The sequence below is a fragment of the Penaeus vannamei genome, chromosome 19 (genome assembly GCF_042767895.1).
Source record: "Penaeus vannamei isolate JL-2024 chromosome 19, ASM4276789v1, whole genome shotgun sequence".
In the NCBI taxonomy this organism is placed as follows: domain Eukaryota; kingdom Metazoa; phylum Arthropoda; class Malacostraca; order Decapoda; family Penaeidae; genus Penaeus; species Penaeus vannamei.
Genome location: NC_091567.1, coordinates 35394683 through 35407182, shown reverse-complemented (window position 1 = coordinate 35407182; position 12500 = coordinate 35394683). Strand labels below are relative to the sequence as shown.

At 34.8% G+C, this 12500-nt stretch overlaps 2 protein-coding genes across 2 annotated transcripts in view; both read right to left on the bottom strand.

Moving 5' to 3' along the window:
• Positions 1-11171, bottom strand: part of LOC113828670 (leukocyte elastase inhibitor) — a 42990-nt gene extending 31819 nt beyond the window's left edge. The window contains exons 1-2 of the mRNA XM_070134282.1: positions 11036-11171; positions 9592-9906 (exon numbers count right to left, since the gene is read on the bottom strand). Of these exons, the coding sequence (XP_069990383.1) occupies positions 9592-9902 (311 nt within the window). The 5' untranslated portion in view covers positions 9903-9906; positions 11036-11171. The remainder of the gene's footprint in view (positions 1-9591; positions 9907-11035) is intronic.
• On the bottom strand, positions 3810-9027 carry LOC113821903 (leukocyte elastase inhibitor-like; the record flags this gene model as incomplete). Its single annotated transcript, XM_070134284.1, is given in 4 exon segments — positions 3810-4383; positions 5898-6130; positions 6408-6651; positions 8951-9027. Coding segments are annotated over 4 exon segments (833 nt in total), but the record flags the coding sequence as incomplete, so codon positions are not given.
• Positions 11172-12500: the final 1329 nt, after the last annotated feature.

Sequence of the window (12500 nt, the reverse complement as noted above, 5' to 3'; positions counted from 1 at the left end):
GCTTACTTTCCTTTATGTAGAAGGAGTGTGAACAGTGTTTGGTTTCCTCTGGGTCTTCAGTACGTGGTCCTTTACAAATGAAGGTAATGATAATGATTTTGTGTTAGTTTTAAAGAGGGGAGACAAACTAACAAAATTTGGCGCTAACAATAACAACAGTAGCAATAACGATGATAATAATAATTTTAAAAATAATAGCAGTAGTAATGATAATAATAACCATAATAAAAATGGTAACAATAGTAATAATAATAATAATGATAATGTTGAAATGCAATAATAGGGATAACAAAATAACAATCGAATGCAATTCATATTTAATATAATGATAATTATGATAATAATCTTGATGATAATAACAATGATAATACCTATGATAATAATAACAATAACAATAGAAAACAATAAAATAATAATAATGATGATAATTACAATAACTAAAAAAACAACAAAATAATAATAATGATAATAATGGTAAAATCAAGAGGAACAATGCCAACCATAAATGATAACAAGGTCCAGCAGAGGACCCTCAAGGACCCCTATAAACACCCATGGACAGGATGCTGTTCGACTCGTTATTTTTAATGTTGAAAACGAAGGGCCGGTTGACCGTTAGCGTCTTCTCTGGACGCACTGGACAAATCCCTTTCAGAACGGACGCCGTCGCCGCTGCCGTCTGTACGCCTTCGTCCACCTGAATAAGGGCCTTGTGGATCGCTCTATTCACCAGTAATCCTCCGCCAGGTGCAAAGTTGGTCAGATCGGCGGTGGAGGAGAAAAGTTTACGGATTCTCATTTTCTTTAAAGTCTGGAGAAGGAAGGCATAGATACGATGCTATTTTCAAAAGGTATTTTGCGTCATGATTTCGCTACAAGAAGCAAAACAGTTTTTAATAGGTTGTCAGTATTTCATTTCATTAAACAATCGTATATTACTCCCTCAGTTTAGATTTAAAATAGTAGCAAGACTTAGTTTAATCTTTCAGGGATATCTATTACCAATATGTTAATTCAAAAGACAGAATAGAAAAAAATAGGAATGTAAGTAATTTGTTTGCTAGAATATAAGTCATTCCATTCTTTAATCACTGAAATACCAGACTTAACTAGCCTTATTCACTAAAATACCAGTCTTTCCTAACCTTATTAAGTAAAATACGACCCTTTGCTTACCATTCCCAAACTCCCAGGTTCGCTTACCTTGCCCTAATTCAAACATACCGAAATGAGTTCATTGTCGAGAGTAGTCTCCACGCTGAACTTGGAAAACCTGACTCTCAGCGAGGCGGAGGGCATCGCCTTCAACTCAGAAGCGAGTCTCTTGGGCTTCAGGCGTCGGACCAGCCATTCAACCGTCTTGGATCCCCTTCCACATCGCGGGAGGAGCACCACCATGGACGCCTGTAGGACATCTCAAATCTCCAGCACGTGGGCGCGAAACTTCTTCGAGTCCACTGAAACGGAGTTGGACATATTTCAAGAGAGACACCTAATGTACACATAACTGATTTTGATTTGCGATACAGACGCAATGAAAATGGAAAAATTATGTAACAAGGGACACTCTGGACACAAAGAAAGGTAGGGTTCATTTTCTATAAAGGAAGAACTCCCATACATTACCATATTTGAAATTTCCCGTTTGCGACATCATATGACAGACAGACTGTTTCGGGGATACGAAAAACTTCTCCTTGTGGGTACTTTGAGACTTGAACGGGTATTTCCAAATGCCTTTGAAGTAGACGGCGTTAGTTAAGACCATTTTAGCGCCTCCAAGAAAGGAGGGTTGTATAATGTTTGGTATTTTTCCTCGCGTTTCGGCGCTGAAGAAGGCATTGATGTAAGCAGCGGCGGTGTCGGGCTGATGAAAGATTCAGGTTTGATTATTTCGGTCTCTGGAGTTTAAAGAGCCTTTAAAGAAATGTATCTGTGTTAAAATAATAAAAGGAGTTTTTTTCTTGTCCAAGGGCGTCTTCTGTACGCGTCATAAAAGTTAAATCCAGATTAAAGTTTCATCCAAATCCACAGTACTTTCACAGTTGTAGTACACACTACCAGACGCACGCGTCCATGCGATTATCAGTAAATCTGCTCTTTTACAATTAAGAGCGGGTATTTGTGGTCGAAATTAGCAAACTCTTTGTCTCATATCACACGCTAAAGCTGTTAACGAGACGTTTGCTACAAATAAAACTTATATAAATATTTACACATATACGGTAGTCTTATAGCATGACGATGTGTATTTGTGTTACTACAAATAAATCTATATAAATGGCTTCAGATACTTTTTGAATTTTATGGGCAACAGAACTGTAGGTGTCAAACAAAGGATACATCAGTTTATTTTCGCGGGAAAGTTTTCCCCGAGAGCTTTTTCGTGTGAGTGATCGTGGGGCACGGGGTAGGGAAGTGTTTTTTGTTGCTATCGAGGAATATGACAACAAAATTTCCATGCAGTTTATATTACAAGGCATTGTGATAAAAAGATTCAGAAATTTTGTACTTGAATTTGAAACCTAATCGTGATGTTATTGAAAGCTTTCTTTTTTAAGTCTACTGATATGATACATACGTTGGGGTTGTTTTTCCAACCTGGATATAACATTGCCTTTCCTGTATCTGTAAACTCTGGAATTCTTTGTTGGACTTTCTTTCGTTTTTTATTATTATTATTATTATTATTATTATTATTATTATTATTTTATTGTCGAGTTATTTCTGCAGTTTAAGTATCCCACGACTTATGAAAATGTATGTTGATAAAAGTTCATACACACCTTTAGCATGAAAATGCCAGAATTAGTTTAATCATTCGTAATAATAAACATTTATGGCAATTTGACTTCATCCTTTTTATGCTCATTCTGAGCATGCCAGGATTAAATTACGAGCTCAAAAGTGAATGCTGGTCCAGAGATGTAATAAAAGTTGATCCTGGACGCTGCCATTGCGCATGCGCTCTAGAGATCTGGATTAAACTTGAATACTGGATTAACTTTTATGGCACGTACAGAAGACGCCCTAAAGCACTGAAGAAGTTGGCTCATTCTACATACATTAAATGATCACCACAGAAGGCTTTTCTCTGTTACTCAAGATCAGCCGATATTTGTTTCTGCTGATCATTAACGCACACGCGCATTCATAAAAGTTTCAGCAATGTCACTACTAGGATCGATAAATAGGTTTGTTTAACCCTCTTTCTTGGAAAGAGGAAAAATGGCACGCTTTAAACAGTCTGGAGCGTCAGTAGGATTAATCTGGTTTACAACGATATATCTTTTTTGAGGAAGGATTATGATTCAATAGGTTGATATACTTCATCTGATTCTCAGGACACGCTTTTTTTTTTTTTTTTCTAATACTCTTTACATAACTATGATTCCAATTGGTTTTAATAACTATTACCTTTTAGGGTTTATTTTCTCTCAGTTACTTTTATTTAAGCAACTTAATATCAATGGATTTACTCTGGCATAGCTTACTTTACTTTATACAGAAGGGGTGTGAACAGTGTTTGGTCTCCTCTGGGTCTTCAGTACGTGGTCCTTTACGGTATAGTCAGGGGCATAAAAATGATGGTAATGATGATTTTGTGTTAGTTTTAAAGAGGGGAGGCAAACTAACAAAATTTGACACTAACAATAACAATAGTGGCAATAATGAGGATAACAATAATGTTTATAATAATAGCAGTAGTAATGATAATAATAACCATAATGATGAAAATGGTAACACTAGTTGTAATAATAATAATGATAATGTTGAAATGCAATAATAGAGATAAGAAAATAACAATCGAATGCAATTAATATTTAATATAATGATAATTATCATAATAATAATCTTAATGATAATAATGATAATACCTATGATAATAATAACAATAACAATGATAATACCTATGTCAACAATAACAATGATAATACCCATGATAATAATAATAACAATGATAATACCTATGATGATAATAATAACAATGATAATACCTTTAATAATAATAACAAGAATAACAAGAAAATAATAATAATAATAACGTTAAAATCAACAAGAACAATGCCAACCATAATGATAACAAGGTCCAGCAGAGGACCCTCAAAGACCCCTATAAACACCCATGAACAGGATGTTGTTCGCCTCGTTATCTTTAATGTAGAAAACGAAGGGCCGGTTGCACGTGAACGTCGTCTTTGGAGTCATCGAAGACTTAGTTATAACGAGCACCGTCGCCGCTGCTGCCTCTGCGCCTTCTTCGTCCACCTCCATAAGGGCCTTGTGGATCGCTCTAGTCACCATTAATCCTCGAACATGTGTGAAGTCGGTCAGATCGGCGGCGGATGAGAAAAGGTCACGGATTCCCATATTCTTTAAAGTCTGGAGAAGGAAGGCGTGGATACGAGGCTATTTTTAAAGGTATTTTGCGTCATTATTTCGCTACAAGAAGCAAAGCAGTTTTTAATAGGTTATCAGTATTTCATTTCATTAAATAATCGTTTATTGCTCTCTCAGTTTAGATTTAATATAGTTTAATCTTTCAGGGATATCTATTACCAATATGTAACGATTTTGCAACTAGATGCGCAGAATCTTTACTGAAGTAATGGTATGATATCTAAGTTCGGAGTCTTAAACTCGAAACCCTTCGCGAGCCAATTTTCCCTTCAGCCACCATCTTGAGGGCCAACAGAGGTTTACATCTAACGTCCCAGGATTACGTTTCTTAAACTGGTATTATGTGATTGAACGTTAAGTTGATTTTACCTATCACATTTTAAATGGTGATCCTAATGGTAACACATTATATATGACTTTATTTTCATGACGATCCTAACTTCACAGGCGTTGGGATCAGCCCAGTGGACACACTTAGCCCGCATACCATATATATATATATATATATATATATATATATATATATATATATATATATATATATATATGTATATATATATATATATATATATATATATATATATATATATATATATATGTGTGTGTGTGTGTGTGTGTGTGTGTGTGTGTGTGTGTGTGTGTACATATATACATATATGGATGTATATGTATATACATATAAATAAATAAATAAGTAAATATATATATACACATATACGAATATATACACATGTATATATACATATATATGTGTATGTATATATATATTCTAATATATATGTATATATATCAGAATGACATGCGCTTTTTCATTCATTGCAAAGACAGAATAAAAAATATAGGAATGTAAGTGATGAATGTAAAACGTATTGGCTTAATTAATCATTCAAAACGGCCGCCTGTAAGACTGAAACAGCAAATATCCCGCGGGCTGCTCTAGTCTGTATTGAGGAAAGTTCCCTGCTGGTATTATATATATATATATATATATATATATATATATATATATATATATATATATATATATATATATATATATATATATATATATTTATATATATATACATGTATATATATATATATATGTATATATATATATATATACATACATATATATATATATATATATATATATATATATATATATATATATATATATATATATATGTATATATATACACACACACACATCAATGTATAACGTTTGTGATAGCAGATTATACCTCAATTTGTGAGTTCAACAGCAACCCGATAATATTCAATTACATTTAATATGAAATATCTACTATTCATAATTTTTTGCATCTCTTTCTATCCTTTATCTACTTGTTTGCTAGAATATAAGTCATTCCATTCTTTAATCACTAAATACCAGACTTAACTAGCCTTATTCACTAAAATTCCAGTCTTTGCTAACCTTATTCAGTAAACTACGACCCTTTGCTTACCATTCCCAAACTACCAGGTTCGCTTACCTTGCCCTAATTCAAACATACCGAAATGAGTTCATCCTCGAGAGCACTCTCCACGATGATCTTGGGAAACTTGACTCTCACCGGGACGGAGGGCATCGCCTTCAACACAGACACGAGTCTCCTGGGCCTCAGGCGTCGGACCAGCCTGTCCACCTCCTTGGCTCTCCCACTTCGCGGGAGGAGCACCACCATGGACACGGCGTCGCCCTTGTAGGGCATCTCCAGCACCTGGGCGTGAAGCTTCTCCGAGTCCACTGGAACGGAGTTGGACATATTTGAAGTTCGTGATAATAACAGGTGATTCATTTTACGATTTCCTTACATTGTAAGGCAACTTGTTCTGTGTTAGAATTATGTACATGTTCCCATAAAGAGAGAGACACCTAATGAACACATAATTGATTTTGATTTGCGACAAATCGATACAAACGCAATGAAAATGGGGGGGGGGAAATGTGTAATAACGCAAACTGGACACAAAGAAAGATAGGGAGGTTCATTTTGTATAAAGGAAGAACTCTCATACATTACCATATTTGAAATTTCCCGTTTGCGACATCATATCCACTTGGAGAGCCGCTTTCGGGTTTATGAAAAAGTTGTCCTTGTGGGTCCTTTGAGGGTTGAACGGGTATTTCCAAAAGCCTTTGAAGTAGACGGCGTTAGTTAAGACCATTTTAGCGTCTTTAACAAAGGAGGGTTCTATAAGCTTTGGTATTTTTCCTCGCGTTTCGGCGTTGATGAAGGCATTGATGTCAGCAGCGGCGGCGTCGGGCTGATGGCAGATTCAGGTTTGATTATTTTGGTCTCTGGAGTTTAAAGATCCTTTAAAAAAATGTTAAAAAACTTGAAAGGATATTTTTCTTGTACAAGGGTCTCTTCTGTACGCGCCATAAAAGTTATGCTGCGTTCGGAACTGCTCGTCTTGCTCGTCCAGACACCTTGTCCAGGACCAACAGGACAAGTGGGCCGCTTTCGGAACCTCCAAGACCCTTTCTGCCCAGAATGCAACCGACTCCAAGGTAAACATATTTTATTTATTTATTTATTTTTTATTTATTTTTTTTTTCATTATTATACTGGTGTCTATTTTACACGCTGCATAGGTTTTGTAACTCCTTTGATGCATATTTAACTTACCTGCAACTGACAAACACAAAAATATCCTTTGATAACACCAATAAAGGGTTATAAGATTACCCACCAATATCTTGTGGTTACCTGCAACTGTCAATGTTTACATTCAAAATTACTGTGACGTCATCTCGTCCTGTTCGCCCAGGTTCGCAGGAGGGCGAGTTGGACGAGCCAGAATACTTGTCCGGGACGAGATTGTGGAAGTTCCGAACGGTCAAAACATCTTGTCTAACTGGGCTGGACGAGATAGACGAGCAGTTCCGAACGCAGCATTAAATCCAGATTAAATTTCATCCAAATCCACAGTACTTTCACAGATGTAATACACAATACCAGAACGGGTATTTGTGTGGTCGTAATTAGCAAACTCTTTGAGTTTCATATCGCACGCTAATGCTGTTACCGAGACGTTTGCTAAAAAAAAAAGAAAACGAAAAAAAAAAAAAAAAAATATATATATATATATATATATATATATATATATATATATATATATATATATATGTATGTATGTATATATATATATATGTATGTATGTATATATATATATATATATATATATATATATATATATATATATATATATGTGTGTGTGTGTGTGTGTGTGTGTGTATACATACACACACACACACACACACACACACACACACACACACACACACATATATATATATATATATATATATATATATATATATATATATATATATATATATATACATACGGCAGTCTTATAGCATGAGGATGTGCATTTGTGTTACGACAACTAAATCCATATAAAGGACTTCAAATGCTCTTTTTATAGGCAACAGAACTGTAGCTGTCAAACAAAAGTTACATCAGTTTATTTCTGAGAGTTTTTTCGTGTTTTGTTGCTGTCGAGGAATATGATAACAAATTCCCACGTAGTTTTGAAGGCATTGTAATATAAAGATTCAGAAAGTTTGTACTTTAAATCTGAAACCTAATCGTGATGTTATTGAAACTCTGGAATTATTTGTGGGATTTCCTTTCTTTTTTTTTTTTCGAGAGTTATTTCTGCAGTTTAAGTATCCCACGACTTATGAAAATGTATGTTGATAAAAGTTTATACACATCTTTAGCATGAAAATGCCAGAATTAGTTTCATTATTCGCAATAATAAACATTTATGGCAACTCGACTTCATCCTTTTTACCAGAATGGTTCGACTAATTTGCTCATTTTGAGCATGGCAGGATTAAAGTACGAGCTCAAAAGTAAATGCTGGTCTAGAGATGAAATAAAAGTTGATACTGGAAGCTGCCATTGCGCATGCGCACTAGAGATCTGGATTAAACTTGAATTCTGGATTAACTTTTATGGCACGTACAGAAGATGCCCTAAAACACTGAAGAAGTTGGTTCATTCTACATACATTAAATGATCACCACAGAAGGCTTTTCTCTGTTACTCAAGATCAAAGTAAGTCTGCTGAACAGATCTGCCCTCTTGTACGGAAGGCTTTCACACTGCGCCCGAGGTTTAAGCTATAAGGTTTGAAGTGCTTCACTTTGTTTAAGGCTTAAAAGGTTTTATCACTGTGCCTCGGCTCATATTTCTGTCTTCTCGTACTAGACCAAGATTGCCAGAAAACTCCCTTAACCACTAGATGGAAACGTATCACAAATTGAAATACAATGTCAGGTTACAGAGATGTGTATGTATATACGAAGTGATAATGCAGTGATTTAATGGAAATTATGTGTAGATTACCCTCTTTTTGCAGAGAAATAATAATAAAAAAAAAAATAGACCATAACTATATATATAAAGAATGATGTTCGTATCCTCACTGAGCCATGAATCTGTAACTACATGAATTCTGATATCCCTATTTTGGATATGCTGCGATGTTACAAGTGATGAAGACCATCTAATAGGCAGGAAAATAAAGCTGTAAGCCAAGTATTTCTTACCCTATTAAAGTCTATTAACTTCACTTTGTCGTCGAGGACTTTTCCCACGCATTCTCGGACGGGAATGGACTGGTCGAAGCCGAGTTGATGGTGTAGTTCTGGTTTGCTTCTTGGGAGTCATAGCTGCAGTCGTGTTATTTTAGTAGAAATTATTATCTGATAATGGTATTACTTGCATTATAAAATCATGATCCTTTTTGTTATCATCAAGGTATTCGTGTCCATTTCTCTCTCTCTCTCTCTCTCTCTCTCTCTCTCTCTATATATATATATATATATATATATATATATATATATGTGTGTGTGTGTGTGTGTGTGTGTGTGTGTGTGTGTGTGTGTGTGTGTGTATACATGTATATACTTTTATATACATATACACGAAAATGAATAAACCAACAATATGAATTTTAAAAATCTTTTTGTTGTTCTTTATAATTTTTGTATACACGTTACTGTATACACAGAATCACACACACACACACACACATACACACACACACACACACACACACACACACACACACACACACACACACATATATATATATATATATATATATATATATATATATATATATATATATACCTACCACCTGTCTTAACGGTTCACTCGGTAGGTTTAATCGCGTCAACCCACTCACCGCCGTTCGAGGGCCCTGAACAGGGCGAGCGTGTCCTCCTTGTTGGTGAGCCGCAGAACCTGCTCCAGCTCCGCCTTCGTGTTGCCTCGGGAGCCGAAGTAGGCGAGGACGAGGGCGCTCCAGACGCTGAAGGGCGAGATGAAGAAGTTCCCCGTCGGAGGGAGAGCCTTCTTGAGTAAGTCGAGGCTGAAGGGGGTCGTCTTCTTGAGAATCTGGAGCCGCGGGGGCGGCGAGGTGTCGGAGGAGGAGAGGCACTGACAGCTGGCCCGTGACAGGAGGGCGAGGGCGGGGAGCAGCACGCACACTCTCATGGTTCTGAAAGGTCATGCACACACTGGTATTTGAATATAAAAACACACACACGCACATATATATATCTTAGTCAAAATATTATGTATTTCTAACTATAGACAAAAGCGAGCCAGAGACATTAGCACTATTAAGATATCTGGTCTTATTATTTTGTCGCAATGAACACGGTTTAGAAATAAGCGACTCAGACACGGGTTGCAGTATACACAAAACTATAGGGTGCACAGGAAACATATAACCGATATTGCATGTTCGCCTAATAGATTTGTAAATAGACCTTATGAGGTGGGAGGCAAAATGCTGAGAAGTACGGCGCAATATCTTTCAGTCACCTCATCACATCAGCAGTCAACAGTTATATGCGATTTGTAGTAGCATAAATTCCTTACGAAATCGGAATATTCATATAAAACAGAAAACACCAACGATGGTCTGTGGTGAGACTAAAAAGCTAGAGATTACTGAGTTAGCGAAGCTGTTCCTGTGAATATTTTACTACTCCTCTACATCTGGTTTATTCATAATTCCATCAAGCACACAATAATGATACACTGAACTTACACAAACCATAGTTTATTGTCTTTTATGTTCTATGTTTGGTGCCACGTCTCTCTGCGTAAGTGTATATTTGTTACAAAACTAAGATTTAATTAATACACTACAAATCTGAACTATAATGAAAAATCTTTATCTGAATTTGCTCACAAAGAGATATATGTTTTGGGGGTGATTTGATTCTCATGTTCAGAATTTTAACGTCATACACATGAACGTCTTATCATACAGGGTGTCCTGTATTCACTGTTAATGAATGGTTAGTGACATGTTCATATGTTAACCACTTTCATTAAGTTATGAAATCATCTTGAAATTCTGTGTGCGAGACGTTTGTTAAAATTGTGCGAGGCCCGACCCAATGAATATTCATACATAAAGACATGCAAATAAAGGCTTATTTCTTTATCTATCTGATAGATATACATTTATTTATCTATCTATCCGGCAGATATGCATTTGTCTGTCTACATTCATATTCATAATAATTGGATCAGGCTTCGCACAGTATTAACAAACCGGCCGATGATATACATCAGCATACAAATCATACAAAACACCGGTACACAGTGCTCACCAAGAGAGTCTCGACACCAGCACCAACGCAGCGACCTAAAGTGACAGACGAGCGCGAGAAGTCCTCACGCAACGCACTTTCTCCTACTACTGAGAGGCGGCTGGGACTCACGCTGATATACATCGCAGAGAGACCGCGAGAGCCGACATTTCATCTGTTGATTATGTTTAGATCTCTGCATTTATTTTGTCTTGCCTATTCATAAATCCTTTGCTCAAAGAATCGGCTCCTAGGGTTAATTTAATCTTATTATTTTTTATTATCATTATTTTTTTATCATGATTATGACTGTAATTATGATAAGGATAATGATAATGATTCCTATAACGATTATCATTAGCACCATTGCTATTACTACTATATTATCATTTTCATTACTACTGTCATTGTCATTATTATTACAGTCATTATTATTACTACAATTTTCATCATTTTATTATCATTATCATTATTACTATTGCTATCGTATTTATTACTTTATAACTATTGCTTTCATATTTATCATTATCATTATCACTATTGCTATCAAATTGATCCTTATCACCATTACTATTATCACCACCGCCATCATCATCGTCATTATTATCATCCATTCATTTATCTTTCTTAGTATCCAAATGCACACAAACCCAAATGTAAATTACAATAATGCATAACAAGGCACATAATACATTCTCTACAAACTATATTATTTAATCCGTATCTTACTCGTACAAGAGTTATTCCACTACATCATAAGAATAACGAATACTTATCTGTTTGAGCCTTTGGTTGGTCTCGAAAAAGAGTCGTAACTATTTATTTCTTACGTTTTTATAATTTAAAAAAATATAAATAATCAGTAAAAATTATGATTATGTCTAAATCTCTGCATTTGTGTGGTCTTGCTTGTTCATATATCCTTAATTCAAATAATCGCCACTTTGTATTATCTTTATTTTACATTATTATTATTATTATAATTATTTCTATCATTATACTCATAATCATTATGATTATAATTATGATGATATTGATTACGATTAAGATTATCCTTATTGTTATTACTATTATCATTATCATCATATCCTCATTAATATTGCTATTATCATTGTCATTATTATCAGTCTTTATTATCACTATTATCATAATCATCATTTTATTATCATTATCATAATTATTATCATTATTACTATTGCTTTCTTTCTTATCATTTTTATCATTATTATTATCATTATTATCATTATCAATAAAACTGTGATAATCATAATTACTACCATCATTATTATTGCCATCCTTAATATTGTCACCGCCGCCACCACCACAGTCATCTTAACTATCATATTTATCGTCATCGACTCATTTAGATAATAAATAACAAACCAGAAAATAGATTTAACTGATTTAGTCTTTTTACAAACTATGCTATTTAAATCAAACTCGAACAAGTAGAGTGATAACGAATAACGAATACTTATTGATTTGA